This window comes from Solea senegalensis, linkage group LG2 (assembly GCF_019176455.1).
Source record: "Solea senegalensis isolate Sse05_10M linkage group LG2, IFAPA_SoseM_1, whole genome shotgun sequence".
NCBI classification, from domain to species: Eukaryota; Metazoa; Chordata; class Actinopteri; order Pleuronectiformes; family Soleidae; genus Solea; species Solea senegalensis.
The window spans coordinates 33,406,309-33,426,658 of NC_058022.1; the positions used below are offsets into that span (position 1 = coordinate 33,406,309).

Below are 20,350 nucleotides of genomic sequence, written 5' to 3' on the forward strand. Positions count from 1 at the left end.
CCAGAGGGACAAACGCAGGTTGCCGTGCTCCTGCAAGGCCTCTCTCATCATGACACGAGAGAGAGGGATAATTAACCTCTTCGGACACATTTTTGAGACAAATAATTTTTGACAAATGAAATGGGTAAGGTTGATCTGTATCCAGTGTACGCGTAGATAAAGATGTTGTTGGTGTACATTAGGTCAAAACTTGTCGCTCCGGCATGATGTAGATTTAAATTACCTTGAAAGTATAGTCATTTTTGTCAGATGTGTGCATTTGCATTAATGTAACTTTAATTAAATATGGGGGAAAAAAACATCTCAAGTCACTCATTAAACAAGTTCTCTGTTGTGTTTTCCACATGACTGCATGTCCTGCTGTTAGAAAAACATCAAAGGTCAATCTGCTGTCGCAGGTATGAAGCTGGACATATCAGCCAAGATTTTAAGTGAAGTAAATACAGTGGGTTTCATCTATGACATGGTTTAAGTTTTCCAAAGCAGGGTACTTTTTAAATGCTTGTCTTTGCAGGTTTCTAACCATTTCAATGATATTTTGTATTCATAACCAGTAAATATAGTGTTACATAAAACATAAAAGTAGTTGTTTTTAATGACTGGACTAAAGTGGCGTCAAATTTGATCCTCCACAACTCCAGCAAAGCATAAAAATTAATCATACAAATTCACCACATCACCACCTGCTGGTGAGTAAAGGTAAAGCAGTAATGTTGTCTGGAGGTTTTTGTTGTCTGTGTTTTGCTGCTCATCAGAAAACATGCAGTATTATATGCAGTTGTAGCACAATGGTGCAAAGTCAAATCCTAAAGATTTATATACTAATGGACTAAATAATGTACACACTGAAGTGTCCAAAAACTATCAATATTGTGTTTTTTCACTATATAAGTGGTAAAAAATGCGACATTGACACAGCACACTGTTGCTTCATTAATCTTTAATGACCAATTTGTTGCAATAGTGACCATATTCATTATCTCCATAGTTTGAAAATACATTTTTGTGGGGTTTAACTTTGGTTTCTGTCGGTCAGATAAATCACAGGCTCATTATTTATTTGAACTCAATAAAAGTGTTTTAGCGTTGGTAACACTGCAGCCATGGACTCACAGCAGTCTAAACCTTTATACTGGGAAACTAAAGAAAACACATGTCTCTATAAATGATCCAGTGTTGACAGCAAAAGAGTCCGGTCAGATCGTCGTATTCCAGAGATCACAGAAATCCATAATTAAATATGGAAAATATTTAAATAACATATCTCAGAGTACTCCAACTAAATCAGTGGTTTATAGCCAGAAATAGTGGTAATGATAGACGACGGAGGAAAATATTCAGTAGCCAAGCTTGATGAGAAGCTTTGAATTTCATGCTTCAATGAACAGATGTTTCAAAAACTAAAATAAAACGTGTGCATTAGAAAACCGAAGCCACTCCTCATGTCACATACTCAAAATGGCCAATTTAAATCAATGATAAACTACTGTTCCCTTTGATAAAGCTACAAGTTCAAGAAACGGAAGTGATTCACTTTGATAAAGCAAGAAGAAGCCCCGCAAACATCCGGTTTATATGGGTGGTGTTCTCCAGGGCTCTAGCCTGGGACACCTGCACATTTTGACAGTAACAGGCATATTTCATGGAGCGATGCCCCAACTGGTGCCACAGTGAAATGCAAGCAACTGTGAAAAGTCCTCAAAAACTTGATACACGACATAGATACTTTGACATTCATACAGTACATCCACGACTATCTCCTTTCTTTTTTTCTTTTTAAATATCGCTATTGTCTTGTGTTTCACTTGTGTTCACCACATTGTTAAGAATTCAGCATTATTTTGTGTTGCAATTTGGACATTTCAACTAAAATGTTTCCTCTCATCATTTAACTTTCGTTGTGCATAAATATATTCGAGAAATTCTGTGATTACAGACCTTCGCTGTTTTCTGCACGTATAAATCATTTGGTGTCATAACTGTTGAGATGTGCGTGCACATTTCCAATCATGCTGTACCAATACATTGTATTGTGTAGAACAGACATTTATGAAACAGACTTTGGAAGAGTTTGTGTCGGAGAAGTGGGAGAAGAATCTTTGGGGGTGTCATGAACCTCAAACCTTCTGGGTGAAGTTTTCAGGGAAAACACCTTTGGCTGAAAGAGCTTTCTTCTGCAACCACTGACACTCTTGATAACCCATGAGCCAGCCATCGTCCTGCAGGTATGAACAACACAAACCAGGTTTTTAGTGTCAGGACCTTGGCTAGATTTACTGGCAGCCAGGATACACATATTCATATTCCTATGAACATATTAAAGGTTATACGTATTAATTTTAAGCTCAAAAAGTCAAATGTCACAACCCAATACCATAAAATGAAATCCAAATATGAAACATAATGGAACTACAAACATACACATTTAAATAAACAAACTAGGACTGCACGCAGTCATGATAGGACCCTCACCCCACGCAACTCGTCATATCCGATGACTGTGAGGAATTTCATGTTGTTCTGTTTCAAAGAGCTTTCAAAGAGTGGAATTTTAAAGTAGTTTTCCTGCCATTTTAACGCCAACTTTGTCGGAGCGCTGAGGCCACGACTTTTGACGAATAGGAAATTCCTTTGATATCTTTTATTTATTAACTTGTCTAGAAGACATGGACCGAGTTTGACACGGCTAGCTCAAATGTGCTAGGACGAATTTGTTCAAATGTGTAGACTAGCCGTTTTGTGTTACCAAAATGGCCAACTTCTGGGTGGGCGGAGCTAATGGAAGTATGTGGAAATTTGTTTGGAATCATGAGAGCAACAAGTGTGGCAAGTTTGGTTAAAATCGGAACAACTATGTGCGACTTTTAGCATTTAGCGCAATTTTGGCCACTTTCTCTCGCGTCAAAAATTTCCCAAGAATTCCTCAAGAAACTTTAGAGTAAGCCGGACAAACGCACTAAATTTTGTCCAGATCCAACCACATTTGTCTAACCATGACCCGACCTCCAGGGGGCGCTACAGAGCCCTGGGGGCTACGAATGGGTTTGTGCCCTATGCCACTATCGCATTTTCCGGGTTTTTATGCACATTAACCCCCAGAAAGCCACAGATATAATAATATCTAAATATAGATCGAGGAGATGACCTGTTCATCTGGGTTGTCAAAGGCCACGACCAGCACGACATCTCCCATCTTCAGTTCCAGCTCATCACCATCGGTGGCAGTGTAGTCGTGTATCGCCTTCACCTAGAGCCAAATAAAAAAGTCAACATTTTGAATATGAACCATATTTACCGTGTTAACCCAGAGACAGAGCAAAGTCTCAGTCTCACCTTGTAGAGGAATCCTGGAGGGAGTTCACCATCAGAGCCGTTGGTCACAGCACACTGTACCAAGAAAACAAGCAGTCCAGGTCAGTTTTGATGGAAGTCAATGATTTTTGCTTAGTGTAACGAAGAAAATGTGAATGTTCAAAGAGAAGTCAATGAGATCAAATGGAGAAATAAAAGGCTACGTGGGATCAGACGGGAGGAGTTTTCAGAACCTGAGGGATTCTAGACTTCAAGGACCCACGCGTCTACCTATCCATCCGACTATACCTGTGCCTCTTCATCATCTCCCCAGCCACCCTGTCCCACACTGGTGTCTTTATCATCCCAGGTGGGTTCGGTGTACGACTGAGCGGCGTGGCCTTGGGTGTCGTTCCAGCTTTCCTGATCTTGATCAGCCTCTGCATCGTCCCAACCGGGCTGAGAATAGCTCCCGGTGGTGGGTTCATTGGAACCCCAGCCACCTTGGGCCTCCTCTGAGTACTGATCATCATCATCATACTGGAGTTCCTGCTCTGTGGCTCTAGGTTCTTGCTATGAGGTAGGGGGGGTTGTGGGGAGCATTTGCGTTGGTTTGGAGGCAAAGTGAGAGGGACGGTAGATGGACGGGACAAAGAAGACGCAAGAGGAGTTGAGGGTTTGGAACAAAGGTCGGGTTCCAGATTTGTGCACGGTGTGACACAAATTCAGAGGAAGGGAGGTTTTGATGAAAAGAAGACACGGATCAATTATTTCACCGTCCATGACGATGGAAAACGTTGCAGTGTTTGGCTGCTTTGAACGCACGCTTACCCATGAATCCCATGATGGCGCCTTCCGTGAGGCAGTAAAAAAAACACCGGAGACAACCAGAGACTTTAAAACAATCTGTCAAAGCTTTAAGTCTAAACTGATAGAGCGTACGTACAATATATCGCCACCGTCAAGTGTCAAGCAACACAAACATGCACAGAAGACACCATGCACTAAAACGTGGTTGTTTTCTGACTTCACACACACACGAATGCATTAAAATCTTTTTTCAGTGACATTGGACCACACACAGCTGACATGCACATGTTTACATGCAGTCTAAACGTCTGTTTTTACAGAGATATAAACACATGTGTAAGATGATTTGGAGTTTTTCCTCATTCTAATTTTTCTAAGTGTGAACTCAAACTGGATGTAAACACGGTCTCTTTGATGGAAACGCTGCTGATTTTTTATTCTTTTTCGTCCTCAACCAAACAAACACTTTTACCAACCTGAGGAGCTGGACATGTGACGGGATGGAAAACCTCCACATCCCAGTCCAGCAGGCTGAACCCTGACCAGGGTTCACACTGCTTCACACACACACATACAAATGAGGTAAGGACGGTATAATCTCTGAAAATGAGATTTGCATGTATCTAAGGCTTTTTAGAGGAGTAATCACTTCATCGACATAATCCTACAGAAGAGGACAAACAATAGTCAGACTAAGGTGTAGAGGTGGTTCCGTCAGTCTGACCTTCTGTGTCGTCGCCGGCGTCGTTGTGGAGTCGGCGTTAGCGTCAGACTCCGAGGCCTCGTCCTCAAACAGCGCGGCGTTTTCCCGTCTCTGGTCCGGAGACGGCGTCAGCCTCGGTGGAGGTCGACTGGGAGGAGGACCGAGCCTCTGCTCCACCAGCGCGGGTTAAAAGATAAAAACACACACACGTGCATCCATGCAGAGCGGTGAGGCAGACAGAGACACAGATTAGTACGCACACCATGACGGACACTGAATATACACCGGATTTAAAAGGGGAATTAACCAATGTTTGTCACTGTACTCAAGTACAAAAGGTATTTATATTTCTAGCTACTTTAATCCCACTATATTTCCTCTAACTATCTTTGCACTACCACTTAAAACCGAAGTGCATTTTGTATCAGAAAAATGACTTTTGATACTTCTTAGTACAGTATATTACTAATATTACTATTATAATATTAGAAAAGAGTGACTTTAACTTCTCGCTACTTTATACAAGACTGGAATTAACTTTACTTTACTTTTTTTATTCACAAGTTTAGCAAATCCTGTGTGTGTATAATGTGCAATATTCAAGAAATAAGTGCAGTATGATTGAATAATGTGCAATATTTACAGACATTGTGCAACAACAAGCTTTGAAATTTGGAATGAACTTCTAGTCTGCACAGGAGGCAACAGTTCAAGTGAAAAAAGGAATTGAATTTATATCACAAAATTCCATCATATTTCACAGATTATGGAACAATATATATATATATATAGTTCACATATCAAAATACATTTAGGATGCAGAATTAACCTATAAATAGAAAGAAACTGGTGGCGGGTTGCATCAAATTGACTGAATGGAGCACCTCTGCAGTATTGTCTTGTTTCTGTTTTTACCTTTGGTGCTGAGCAGGCTGAATCACTGTGGTTGGCTTCATCACTGTCAATGAAGAGGGAGACAGCAGTGAGTGAGAAGGAAAATACACAAAAGCAGTAAGTAAAAGAAAAGATGGAAAGCGAACGAGAATAGAAAACTCATCATGCATGCAGGTTTCAGCTCCACACGAGGGCGACAAAGCAACGCAAAACATTGGCTGTGTCTCAGCATGTGTGACACACGACGAGCACAACATGCACCTGACATTCATGACAACACACTGTGCACAGCATGTGATTGTCACGACTGAAAGGAACACACAAACAAACAAAGAAGCTCACAAAGTTAAATCCCAAACCAGAGGAAAAAAAACAGGCTTCTCACAGTTCAACGTCTTCAAAACAACTAAAATAAGTCCTTTAACCATAATCTGTATCTCACATTAACAGAATTAAGACTCTATGGAGCAGAAAAGGCGACTGAAGAGTGAGTGAGTGCCACAAAAGAACAACACAAAAAAGCTGCACGCTCAGCCGACACGCACAACAAACCAGCATCAAAAAGTGCAGCACGTTTTTACCTCTTTGCACCACCTTCTGTCTTGGCTGCTGCAGTACCATCTTTTCTGCAGTAGGGGGCAGTGTGACGGACATTACTCTCATATACAGTGTATTTTAAATACAAAATAAAGTTGTGGGGTTAATCAAATTCAAGGACTCAAGTACATTTAAGGCGATTTTTAAAAATCTTTCAAGGGCCTTGAATATTGTTTGTTTTCAAATTCACAATCTTTCAAGGATTCCAAGGACCCTTGGAAAACCCGTTATTGCAAAAACAACGATGAAAAGGTGCAAAAGTGCAACACAAATGTGCAACTTTAAACCAAAAAGAGAATCAAAACAAAACAAAATTTAACAAATGTATGAGATAAGATTCAAAATAACCACAACATGTTTCATTACAACGACAAAGAGATGCCACACAACCACAAATAAAGGCATCAAATAGAAAATGACCACACAGACGCTCATTTTAACACGTCATTTCCCAGCAGTTATCTCGTAATCCATCATAATCCATCATAATCCAGCCATGGCTTTAAAAACACTTACTTGAGCTGCCGCTGCTCCTCCAGTTTGGTCATGATGTCATTCAGGTTTTGGCTGAGCTGAGGAAGCATCAATCATCAATCATCAATACAAGCGATCGATCACATTCAATCAATAATAATCCATCGTTTGATTCTGGTGAGCTCTACTCACTTTGCTCATATCTTTGTGGAACTTTTCCTGATGACCTGCCAGGCTCTGGAATGTGTTAACATAGACGCCAACACGACTGCGTGGGACGTAAACGCGCAGATTTAAATCCCAGGACATGAGAAATTAACATTTTGTAGGATTAAAAGTAAAAAAAAAAGAAAATTTTTATGAACTCACGTGTCCCACAGGACTGGAAGCTCGTCTTGTAACTCCACATTCAGCTCCTCGAAAATCTTCTGGGCTCGACCGAGGTCTTCCTCCGCCTGCACACACACACACACACGTGTACACAATTAAATTATACTATAATACTGGGCATACGTCTCTTAATCCAAACAGATTAGGAACGGCAGACTTTTATGAGCACACGTGCATGCAGACAAACGTTCAGGGTTTAATAGCTGCAGCCATGTGAACGCTGCGTAACGTTCAAATGACGTAGGTAGAAAAGTAGATAAAGGGCATTTGTGTCAAATAAAGAAAGGATGTAAACAATCATTTTGATTGTAGGGGGTCAGATTGTGGTGAGGCTCTGTCTGTACACGTGATCAGCAGCTTAACCTGAAACACCGGAATCACTTATATGAAGCTTATGAAACTTTAATCAGAGATGTTAACACGTTTGTATTCAAATGTAATCACTTCACATCTTTGTGTTGTAATACATATAATATTACTGTACAGAGATATTTTGGTTCGACTGGCAACCCAGATATAAATATATCAGCTGTTTCTTGGCCTATTTAAATGCAGCATAAAATAACCTACTTCAAATATGCATTTTTATTAATGACCAGTTCAAGCGTTACTTATGAAATAAACAAAATTAAATTAAATTATGACTTTCCATTGTACGAAAATTATTCCATAAACAATTTGTCAGGATTTTATATCTGAAATTTAGTTTTTTTTCTCCCTATTTTTAAGTAAAGTTAAGTTAGACAAAATAAAATAAAATAAAATAAAACTAGTGCTTCACTTTAAATACAGCATAAAACAACCTATTTCAAATATGCATTTTTATTAATGAGCAGTTCCAGCATAGATAGATAGATAGATACTTTATTAATCTCACAGAGAAATTCACAGCATTAACTTAAGTTAGACAAATTAAATTAAATTAAATTAGTGCTTAAAATGCACTTACATGTGCATCAATAATAGTCAAGCACCGGCTACTCCGAGGTGGTGCCCGCCCCACTCGTCAAATTCATCTTAGGGCCGGCCCTGAGCCTGTGGTTGTCAGCGACACTGATCACGTGTTACTACAGCAAACACTTTAGTTGTTTAGAGGGGAGGGGGAGGTCAGTGATGAACCAGAGTGTCACCTGGTTGTAGGAGAGGTTAGTCTGAGCCACCTGGTGGGCTGATATCAAACCCTGAGCCCAGCTGGGAGCCGCCATCTCCAACAGGGCTGCTGGCTAACCACACACACCATGCAAGAGAGAGACAGAGAGAGAGAGAGAGAAAGACAAAAAAAAGCAAACAAGAACAATTCAAGACAAACTACAAAAAAAAGCACATGTTAATGAGCACGTGACAGAAAACGGGTTCAACAGACACGTGTTAAATCAGCAGCAGCAGCAGCAGTTCATGCGTCGTGTTAAAGTGCGCGTAAAGCAGATTTCTCCTCTTCACATGTTCTATTATTCAACTACATAAACTCACCTGAGCATCAAAATTCACTTGGCTTGTTTGTTTTTAAATCAACAAAAATGAAAGTCTTATTTTTGTGACTTACTACTTTATATCACAGCTCAAAATGTGATATAATGTGAATCAAAACTTTGACTCAACATCACATAAAGACAAATAAAAGCCTCAATATGTGACCTATAAACACACACCCCCAGGATGTCCATATAAGGAATTGTGTATTATTCTCATGGCAATTTAAGGGTCAAGTTTACATCTTTAATTGCGATATCTCATGGAATATTGTTATCATTTTACGGTTATATTGCTCACCTGCTACTGAACAGTTGTTTATTCACATTTTGTTTTTTCTCTAGAACAGACAAGACTAACGTTACCTCACAAAGGTAGTCACAAAGTTTCCCCTTAGTTGATTTATATTCATTTAATCCATGACAGAAAAGTTTCTGTTTCGGTTCAGGATTTAAAAAAACCCTCGGCGCACTCCATCGTTCACTCTTGAGTACTTTTGTTACAGAAAATGTGTCTTTGCAACTTCATTTAAAATTCCAAATAATGAGGAAATAAAGTAAAGAAGAAGAAGAGAAGAGAGGACTACTGCTGGGAGGCTGCAGTACCACTGCTTAGAGATAGAGGGAGACAGAGAGCAGGACAGTATCAAGTGGTTTATTTTCATAATCGATTCATCGAGTAGTTGTTTGGTCCATAAACTGTCAGAAAATGTTGATCAGTGTTTCTCAAATGTTCACAGAGCTAAAGTTTTTCTGTTTTAAGGATTTATTTGTTTTACGGAGCAAATAATCCAGAAAATATTCAGCTCTATTTGACACCAGAGTGTTTATGTTTAATTTTATTTATAAATCACTCAGATTGGACACGTCGGGTGAGAAAGTCAGAGGAGATATTTTCCATCACTTTACAAACACTTTAGGTCCAAAAACAAAACAACAACACACAAAATTAAGATCTATTCTTTTCAATTGCAGTCAAGCGCACACACACACAGACACGGTTACCTTGGCGATCTTGGCCTCGTCCTTCTTCTTCCCTTTCTGTAAGGAGGCAAAGTGATGCCTGGCACTGTCAAAGTCCACCAACTTCCTGTCGCGCTTTGCTATGCGAGCCTGCAGAGGACACACGGTGCAGTCGCTCGGACGTTTAAAGGCCTTAAAACAATGTTGAACGTATTTAAATCTGCTTCAAGTTGCATAATACACACCTTCAGATCAGGAAACTGAGTCAGGTACGTGTCCATGCACACCACACATTTGTCCGTGATGTTCTGGTGATAGTCTAACCACAGCGTGTCTGTGTCCTGAAACACAAAAACACAAAAGCACAGTTAAAAATAAATAAATAAAAAAGTGACATCAGATGACACTCGTTCCCCTCTATTTCATCATGTTTTATGTCTGAGAGTAATCTGCCCGGATTACATTCGATCATACGTGTACTTGGATTGCGTCATCATATCTTTAAAATACGGCATTTTTTTAAGCAATTGTGAGATTAAAAGGTGAAGCTAATACTACTATAATCTGCTAAATCTAACTATTTTACATTCATCCAGTCATTAAAAGGAGCGACATCAAGTGTTATTTTCATAACAGATTAATCTGTCGATTATTTCGACTTGTTTGGTCCGTAAAATATCAGAAAATGTTACTAAACCTGGGAATAATGTTCTCAAATGTCAGTTTTAATACTTTGTTTTGTTACATGGAACAAAGAAAACATTTAACCCTTTTCTTTTTTGCTTATTTTAACCATAAAAGGGCGAAAAAATGTCCTGTTTTTCTGAATAACTTTCAATCTCTGGCAGTTATTTACAATTTACTGCATGTTGAAATAGCATTTTAACAATTTAAAATGAAAAAAACTAAAAGAACACCAGATTTTGCATGTTAAATCTGAAACGTGAACAGTATAAAACACATTTAAAGTAACATTTCTTTTAGTTTTTTTTGTCTCAATGTGCAAAAACAGGCTGAAAAACTGTATGAACGGGCGTTTTTTCCCCAACTCTCTGGTGACAAAGACGCTGATTTGAGTGAAATTACTGTAAAATAACCACTTATTTATTAACTTTGACGTGCAAATTCTCAGCTTTTGTCGCGTAATTACGGTCATGCGATGTGCAAAAACGGCTGTAGCCTACGTCGGCTTCTTTACAGACACATAAACGGGTAAATAAAGGAAGTGAAATGGTTACAATCAGGACACGAGGTTCAAGGTTTATCTATGTATTGATTTAAATGATGCTCCTTGATCAGTGGGACACAATGGGACACCTTTGTTTTGCATTTTACCTCCAAGTTATTGTCCATCTCCTTCTCTATCATCTCCTTTCAGGGGCGGAAGGAGAAATGCATGCAGTTAAAGAGACAGAAAGAAGGATGAAAAGACACCGGAGGACGAGACGTTAAGTGGAAGGCAATAACAGTGTAGAGACGATCATTTCTAATCACTTAGAAGACAAAGTAATGGGGACAAGATTTCGCAGAGGTCACAGGAGGAAAGAGGAACTTCGTCACGACGATGTTTCCAGGTCTCACCTCTGTCAGCGCGTCCATCTCCTCCTTGCCGAACCACTCGGGTTCGTACATTTCGGCCAGACAGTCCTGCAGCCGCCGCGACGCGTCGTGCAGAGCTGAGGAAACAAAGAAAAACAACACGTATATATATATATATATCATACATTGTTATACACCGTTTTGGCACTATTACCAGTATGAATAAATCAAATAGACATTTTTCTTTATTTAAATCATAACCTTTTTCTTTACAAAGTGCAATTTCCTTCTCTTAATCATTTAAATTGAGTTTGAATTCAGACACGAAGGCTCTTTTAACACTTTTAGAGACACAATATCTGGACTTTTTTTTTTTTTTTTTTAATTGGCACCTTATAAATAGTGCAAACATTTCTTCTTTAAACAAATCTCAGATTTCACCTCCATTTAAATTCAAACACCATGAACGATGTATGTATGATATATAATAGGGCTCATTTTCTTCATCAGAAAACGTTGAAAAACGTTCATCAGTGGTTCTCAAACCTGGAAACGATGACGTTCTCAACATCCACAAACCAAAACAGTTCAGTTTGAATGACTTCTTTGTTACATGGAGCAAAGAAACCAGAACATATTCACATTTTAGAAGCTGAAAAATCAGAAAAGGTCGTTCTAATTCCTGAAAAACACTCAAAACAGTCTAATCTAATGATATCAGGTCCTTCCAGGGACAAAATAGCTTAACACGAGATTTTAAAACCACACGTACTTTTCACTGACGTCACGTAGGCTTTCAGGTCTTTCTGCAGTTTGGTACCTTCTGCCTAAAAGAGCCAAAGAGTGAAGAACTTTAGGATTGATGCTGGGATATGACTCTTTTCTTGGTCTGACAGATTAAACAAGTACAAATGTGTGCCGACCGTCTGCTTGTTGAATCTGGCCACCATCTCCTCAAAGGCGGCATCTCGGGTCTCGTCAGCTTTGCCGAGCTTCTGCAGAACCTGCAAACCAAGCAGAAACGCATGTATAATTTGGGATTATAATCTACTCGTGTCCATGTCACTCGTTGGTGCGTGTCACTTTGTTCTGATCTATAACTGGAGGCATGTATGAGCGGCTATTTTCAGTCGCTGCCTGTCAAAGCCATATGTCTCCCCTGTGTCTGTGAGTCACACCAGCTGTGTGTGTGTGTGAGGATACGGAGGTTAAAGGTCAGAGCCTCCGTGACCTGCTGACCCTTGGAGGGCAGTTTAATTGATTTAAAAATATCACTTTTGTGTTCAGATGTTTTGTGCCGTTATTGAAAACTTTGACAACCTGTAATTAACACATTATTCAAATTTTTTTTTTTTTTAAACAGAATTAGAATAATTTCACCTTGCAACTCTCATTTCGTCAGCTTACGTCTACGATAGTTTACAAACTTTATCTCACAGACTTTTCCCGACAGGAAACTGGCGTTTGCAAACCTCTCGCTCTCCCACACCAAACCTCATAGAGAAAATCAGTGATTTTAACGTCACCGCACACAGGAGGTGTTCATCCACTGCTGCCTCCATCACTAAGTACATGTGTTATTTTGTGACTTCGGCTTTTGAGATTATTTGTTCGGATTTACCTCAGTGACACAAAATGACCACACGAGGCAGCGCTAGACCAGCAGCTCCTGTGTCCCCGTGAGCTAAAAACGCTGATTTTCTCTATGAGGTTTGGTGTGACGCTTTAAAGAGGAAATCACTGAGTTCAAAAGCGTTATTTTGTGACGTTGGCGTTTGAGATTCTTGGTTCGGATTTACGTCAGTGACACAAAGTGACCACAGATGATCTGATGATTTTACTACAACTCATATTTTACATCCGATTCCAAAGTAGCAGTGGTGCAAAGTAGGGCTGTGACTAATGATTATTTTCATAATTGAGTAACGCGGCGATTGTTTTTCCCATTAACTGGAGAAAATGTTGCGTCACAGTCAAATCAAATGTTTCGTTTTGTCACACAGGAGCAAAAAAAACCCCCAGTAAATTCTAATTTAAGAAGCAGAAAACATTCTAAATAATTTCTCATGAACCAGCTGGTGCAGCCGTCCCACTTCTATCTGATCGACGTCTGCGCACAGACTCGGTTCTGCTTTCGCCCGCTCTGTGGAAAAAACTAAACGGACGTCAAGAAAAGCCGAACGGTGCGACGAGACGAAAAAAGGGTGATGAGGAAGGAGGAGGGTGAGAGAAAAGAGGAAGCGAGACACCCGTCAGCAACGCTGCCATAACCTTAAGATAACAGGATGAACTATGTGATGCAATAGTTTCACATGACGCAGTTTTTCCAAAACCACTGAAGTGAAGGTGTTCTGCCTTCCTCAGACTCAGGTGTGTCCACAGCTGCGCAGAGGAATCACCAAATAATCCAAACCATCGCCAATCTGGACTTAATCTGTGACGCCACAGACAAATGATGTCAATGAAAGGGACAAGGAGGAAAATCAAGATGAAGTCGGACAAGGTCACCTCCGGCCTCGCGCCGTGACGGACACACGGATGGACGTCCAGCACCTGCCACACTGAGCCAGTGACAGATACAGAAATCACAAATGAATATAACACAGGGACTTCCCCTCACACGCACACACACACACACGCGCACGCACACACACACACCTGCTCAGTGAGCGCCCACACACTCTGTGCCTCAGTGCCGTTTATAGCTCTCACAGGAAATACATTCACTTCAAATCTAATTTAGACCCCGGGGCGGCCGTCACCTCTCTGGCCTTCAAATTGTTAATTAAACGGCCAGAGGGTAAAATGCAGGAGGGTTCAGTGGCAGAAATTGAACTTGCTATGCGTAACTTTGTAAAAACACTTAATAATTTGCCTTACACTGAAGCCTTTACATGTACTTAAGGTAAGGGCTTTGCTTCGCAGAGGCCAAACCAGCCAGAGCCCTTTTTTTTTAAATATTTAATCCCTGGTTTAAATGGATTTTTGACAGATTTTTTGTCACCCCTGGGTAAAATTACTCACTAGTTTCTGCTAAATTCCAATGTGCATTCAACTTGGGACAGCGCTCATTATCACATATTTAATCAACTGGATAATCTGAACCAGTGTTTCCCAAATTCTCTATTTAGGGAACCCACTTTTTAACAGTGGCAAACAATATTGTGAGTATTGACTAATGACTAATTTACTAATTTACTCATTTACAACTGCATTCATATGAGTAGTTTAGGATTTTGTAGTCTTTTTAACATCTGTACTTTCTTTATTTTCTCTATATTTTGTAAATGTTTGTACTGCACTTTTCAAATTGGTTGTGCGATGTCTCTTTGTCACAATGACAATGAAGATTCTTTTTCCAAGAAAACATCATTTTGTACCCATTATTGAAAACATATAAACACATTAATGTGAACTAAAAGGTTGGGGAAGTAAACATTGTTACATTATCTTTGTTTTGTATCCAAATTCCTGCTAATCCCAGTGTGAAAATGTCTTCAGACGTCACACATTCTTACAAAACTGCACCTTTAAATTAAGTTTGATTTGAAGTTGTTTATATAATGTAGTACAGGGTTTAATCAAAGTGCCTTGTACTAATTGCACACACACAACGTTTGAGTCAGCGCAGGAGGAAGATTCTGCACAAACAAAGCCATCGATGACCGTGCTTTTCCACACTGTGCATACCATTATCATAATTCACGTACGAAAACTTGCTCATTTCTTGTGTTAAAACTTAAAAAAAACGTGGTTTATTATGGTCGTAAATAACTTGTATCCTCATCCGTGTCAGTTTCATGTGTGTATAATGGCGAGGTGCCAAAATTATTCATCATTAATCAATTTCAGGTCAAAAAAAGAAAAGAAGAACACTCCCTGTTGATAATCTAATAAAATCCCAACCTATTTTCGGACGACACAGCTGACAGCTGTGTCCTGTGTCCGTGGAGTTTCGCGGTGCATTCAGGTGAATCCCTCCATAATGTGTGGAAAGATTACACGTATTTATGCGTGGCAGGAAAATTATGGGTACAATGGAACATACTGGAACGTCTGTAGGTGTGTGTGTGTGTGTTCAGAGAAGGTCGTAGCTGCGTTGGTGTTCAATTTCCACCGCCCCAAAATACACCCGCAGCACACACTCGGGGCAGTTTGTGGGGTATTAAGGGAGGCGAGGAGAAGGCTATAGATAGATACACCCTCTATACACACACACTCACACACATATCTGAGCCCCGCCCGGCAGAAAGGCATGCTGGGAGTCCTGTGAGGGAAGGACAGGTGTTCAGGGCAAGCAGGGCAACGGACACGTTTGGATTCAAGTTACTAAAAATATCAAGATTTTTTTTATTTTCCATTGGACTCAAGATAAAAAAAAAAGTTCTCTCTTCTCCTATGTCACAACTACACTAAAAAAAAAATAAAAATTCTCCCAGCATGCTCTGCAGCACAGCTGACGCGAGCCACTTGGCTTTACATCGCTATGACAACCGTGGCGACACCCACAGGAGGCTCGGGATGATTGTGTCAGATGGTCCGAATCAAATTATATTTTACAGTGAAACTCGAGCCGGTCGCCGTCCACATGCCTCGGCCTCGGTCCACAAAATGAACGTCCCTGATTCCTTCACTCAGTCATTCAAAATAAAAATATTACAATAAACAACAACGTCAAGCAGACGAAGAACTCATTCCAACAACTGGTCCATTATCAAATGACACAAATGCAACAGCGATGAGTCAGCTCACAATTAGCTCACTGTCAGCTCAAAATTAGCTCACAGTCAGCTCACAGTTAGCTCAAAGTTAGCTCACAGTCAGCTCACAGTTAGCTCAAAGTTAGCTCACAGTCAGATCAGAGTTAGTTCAAAGTTAGCTCAAAGTTAGCTCACAGTCAGCTCAAAGGCTCACAGTCAGCTCACACTTAGCTCAAAGTTAGCTCACAGTCAGATCACAGTTAGTTCAAAGTTAGCTCACAGTCAGCTCATAGTTAGCCCACAGTCAGCTCACACTTAGCTCAAAGTTAGCTCACAGTCAGATCACAGTTAGCTCACAGTCAGCTCACACTTAGCTCAAAGTTAGCTCACAGTCAGATCACAGTCAGCTCACACTTAGCTCAAAGTTAGCTCACAGTTAGCTCACAGTCAGCTCATAGTTAGCCCAAAGTCAGCTCACACTTAGCTCAAAGTTAGCTCACAGTCAGATCATAGTCAGCTCACAGTTAGCTCATAGTTTTGCAGTTTTTCTTCACTCGTCACATCACTTTTCAACAAAAAACCTTAAATTAGCCTTACTTTAAAAAACACATTTGTTGCCTTTTCATGTGTAAATTGTGGGTGTTTTCTAATTTTAGGCTGATTTGAACAGATCGTCTGGGCAAATCTTCCTGTATTGAACACGTCCTCAACATGACCAGGGAAAACAGATGTTGCTTAATTTAGTTTAGAACAGTAAACTTGATCTACACAAGTTTCTGAAAGTTTGTGGTCTTGGTGTATTGACTGGATCATCCAGTCTGTGCTTTCTCAGGATTAAAACACTGAAGTTGGCACTAGAAACCTTCCTAGGATGAAGAGCAGTGGGGGTTAGGTACCTTCCTACTCCTTTCCACTTTGGCCATGGGCTGCCAAACAAAGTTGGTTGCGTCTGTGGTCTCCCATGTTTATAAAATCAAGTCAGATTTGAAAATCCTCAAGTGTGGAGCAGCCATTAGCTGCCATTTTGTGCCAAACGGTTGTTGGTGTGTTAGGGCCACTGTAATGGACTACATGCACTTAGAACGCAGTTAGGGTTAAAGGGAAACCTTTAAGGTAACGTTACTGATTCAAACGTCCAATACAGATATCAAAAACTTTGATATTGGTTTTTAGTCGGATTCAACTTGGCCTAAAATGAAAGAAATGCTTACATTTCAGCGTTAAATTGAGTCTTTAAATCGACAGCTCACACGCTGTTGAACACTTTAACCGGCATCAGATTCCAGGATATCCATGTTATCATTTGGATACAGAACCTGCCGCTTGTGTTGAAGTCGAAGTCAGTGAGCGGCGCGAGGGCAGCGTGCCAACAGACAGACAGCTGAAGCCGACGCTCCCCTCCTCCACCTCCACCACTGGCCTTCAGAGGGAAAACGATACCCTGACCTTCCTCCACACGACCAGCGCTCCAGCTGTGAGCTTCAGTATCACCTGAAACCTTGTCGGGGTTTTTATTTTTTTGTGTTACTTTGTCGATTTCCTTCGCATAAACATCTAGACCTCAGCTTCTCAGTGTGTGATCTTTTGGATTGTTGAGGTTTTCAAGTGTAAACCAAGCCGGTGTCTGTGGATCTATGACCAGAAATACTCATGTCATGGACCAAGACACATATTCCTTTACATTATAGACCACATTTTGTTCAAGAAAGGGTTTAGGTGGCTTCTTCTCATAAACCACTACCAACCTATGACAAACACGTACAATTTCCCAGCTCTAATTCTGGTTCTGGTGAATAAAACGATCAATAATTCCCTGAAAATTCAAACTATGAGGAAAAACCAGGGCAGGATCTTCCACACACTTCCTCCAGGGAATCAAAATAATGATGATATTTCATTCAGTGAGTTGCAGTGAAAGCAAAACTCCATAAAAGATCATCCACACTTACAAGCCCGCCATTAAATCTCCATAATAACATTATTTTCCTACTCCTGTAACAGTGTCGGACTATATGAAAGATAGAGAAAGTAATCAGAGTGTGTAAAAAAACACTAAATGCACCAAAGAGGTGACAAAAACAGACCAAACACAACCTCATTTGTGGATTTCCATTGCTCTGATTCACTGATTTACTTTATAATCCCACAAACCCCACAAATTACACAGGATAAATAATCCCAAATGTCCACCAAGGAGCCACATGAGTTTTCTGGGTTGTGTTTTTTTAAGTGGAAAACAGAATCAAGTGGCGCTGGAACAATAAGCTATAATGTTTAAGACGTAGTGTTGGACTGAGGTGATTAGTGCGTAAAACCTCAGCGGGATTAAGCACCGAGTGTGATTAGGACAATAATAACCCGGGGAGGTGGACACAGACGGCTGATCAGGTTTCATTCGGTCACAGTTGTCACTCCTGGTTCCTGCAAATCAGTCAGTTCATCGATAAATGCTTCAAAACAGTGAAACTTTAAATGCATTTAAACTGTTTAGATGACACTGTGTGTCTTTACTCTTCTGCAAAGCTGGACTTTTACTCTGAAAATCAAACTTCTCCACTCTTATTTGTGTTTAAAAGTGGAAAAACTTTTCTATATGAACGCACACTATTAATACTAACATATCACATGTCCATTAAATGACATAGTGGTCTATTTTTGTCCCCCTCAAGAGGAAAGCCCCAGCTCTCTGGCCTGTGTCTTAAATCTGTACATGACAATAAAACATAAAAATAAAAGCGCCATGACATTTGATCCTAGAACACTGGAATGACTTAATCTAGACGAAAGCAACAGCCGCTCACTCTGATCTGATCCTTAGAACTAGTCAGTTTGGAGATGGTCAGACTTTCCCCTTAATTTAGACACCAAATTAAAAGCCCCTTTTACTGCACTGTTTAACATGTGTACCTTTAATTGCTAATGCTTAAATGACCCATGGTGGAAGTTTGGGGTAAAGGTTGCCACTGAATTTGGGATATTAGACTAGAAATGTCTGGTTTTGTACACTCATTAAAAACCCCTTAAACCATTACTTCCATTATCCTGAATATTGCAAAGCATAATTAAAGTAACGGCGCTTTAATGCTTATTATTAAGGGAGTAAATTCATTTATGGATTATATTTATCATTCAAATTTTAAGGAGTCGAGATAAGGAAAAATATCTTTTCCTAAGTCAACATTAATTTAAATTAAGTGTCTCTGTTGCTGTGCATCAGCGGGTGAATGGAGCCACATTTTGGAGGTAAAATCCCGCAGGATCCAGTTTCACATGCAGTGACAGTAGGACAGTGACCGCTGCTATGTGAGCCGCTCTCTGCCTGACTGCGCACCGTCACCACGCTTACCTTCTCCTGCGCTCTGGTCAGCCGCTTCTGGACGTTGATGGCCAGTTTCCCGGCTGTGACCCCCTTCCCTGTCCCGGACCCGGTCCCTGTCCCTGTCTCGGCCATGGCGCGCGCGGTGTGGACGGCTCCCCCGTGGGTTCGGTGTCAGGCGCAGAGGGAGAGAGACTGTGGCTGAAGCCGGAGAACTCCTCTGGATACCGACTGTGCGTAAAACCCCTCTTGGCTCTCACCGTGCGTAACTCTAATCCTGGTGACAGCTTCTTAAAGGTGCAATGCGTAATTTAATCCGGGTTATGAGGGTGGCAAAAAAAAAAGAAGCAAAACAACAATCAAACAAACAAACAAAAAGCAGGTGGAGTGGATTGGAGTGGAGAGAACAGGGGCGGATTGTGATATCGTCCCGTTCTTGGATCTTGCTGTTAATTGATGGAAGCTTGAGCTCAGATATGCAGAGATAGGCTATTAGGTTTCCTTCTCAGTCATCCTCTTAAAGGCGCAGCAGGTTGTTGGTATTATTAGCAGACAACTGTTGCACACATTCAACTGGTTGCTTGCGCCGCTGCCTTTGCGCACGGCTTTATATTGTGCGCCGCTTCCAAATGAGACTAAATCGAGTCCTCGTCTCCTCCACATGGCGACACGTTCATCAGCTGCACGTGCGGTGTGGGGAAAGAAGAAAAAAAAACACGCCTGCGTATCTATTACAACAAACCGGTAGATGTCAGTCAAGGTGCGTTCACGTGTCAACAGGTCACAGCGTCACCAGAAGAAGAAGAAATACAACAACAACAGCACGTTTCATTTCCATATAATTTAATTTCAAAAATAAATCTTTTTTTTAATAATATCTCTTCACCCATAATAACTCCATAATAATAATAATAATAATAATAATAATAATAATAATAATGAACATACACTGGATTCCTGGTAAACAAATAACACTTAAATACACATCATTGATACTAGGATCTCTGTATTAAAGCAGTTAAGTTACATACAGCTTGTTTTACAAAGAGCACATCAGCAGCCGTGTGGAGACTAGAAAACTACATCCCTTCATTTCGATCATCATTCACGTGAAAATAAGACGTCCTTATTTGAGGTAAAAACACAAATCAAACAAATAAACAACAAAAACAACTAAATAAAAACCCTTTAAATTAGCCAATAG

At 40.3% G+C, this 20,350-nt stretch overlaps 1 protein-coding gene across 13 annotated transcripts; it reads right to left on the reverse strand.

Annotated features, from left to right (window-relative positions):
* Window positions 1-923: 923 nt before the first annotated feature.
* Window positions 924-19,753, reverse strand: bin1b (bridging integrator 1b). Of its 13 annotated transcripts, none has more exons than XM_044019958.1 (19): window positions 19,177-19,750; window positions 12,054-12,134; window positions 11,903-11,957; window positions 11,173-11,267; window positions 10,927-10,962; window positions 9,837-9,932; window positions 9,634-9,741; window positions 8,290-8,382; window positions 7,139-7,224; window positions 6,962-7,037; window positions 6,812-6,867; window positions 6,280-6,324; window positions 5,720-5,762; window positions 4,826-4,981; window positions 4,123-4,143; window positions 3,601-3,864; window positions 3,334-3,387; window positions 3,146-3,247; window positions 924-2,219 (listed from the first exon to the last, which is right to left on the reverse strand). In XM_044019958.1, exons 1-19 carry the CDS (start codon window positions 19,279-19,281, stop codon window positions 2,118-2,120), a joined length of 1,674 nt encoding a protein of 557 aa, XP_043875893.1. In that variant the 5' UTR covers window positions 19,282-19,750; the 3' UTR covers window positions 924-2,117. The 13 variants fall into 13 exon arrangements, with proteins under 13 accessions (XP_043875893.1, XP_043875894.1, XP_043875896.1 ...); XM_044019959.1 differs by having other exon boundaries at window positions 4,826-4,972; window positions 19,177-19,749; XM_044019961.1 differs by lacking the exon at window positions 6,280-6,324 and having other exon boundaries at window positions 19,177-19,753.
* Window positions 19,754-20,350: the final 597 nt, after the last annotated feature.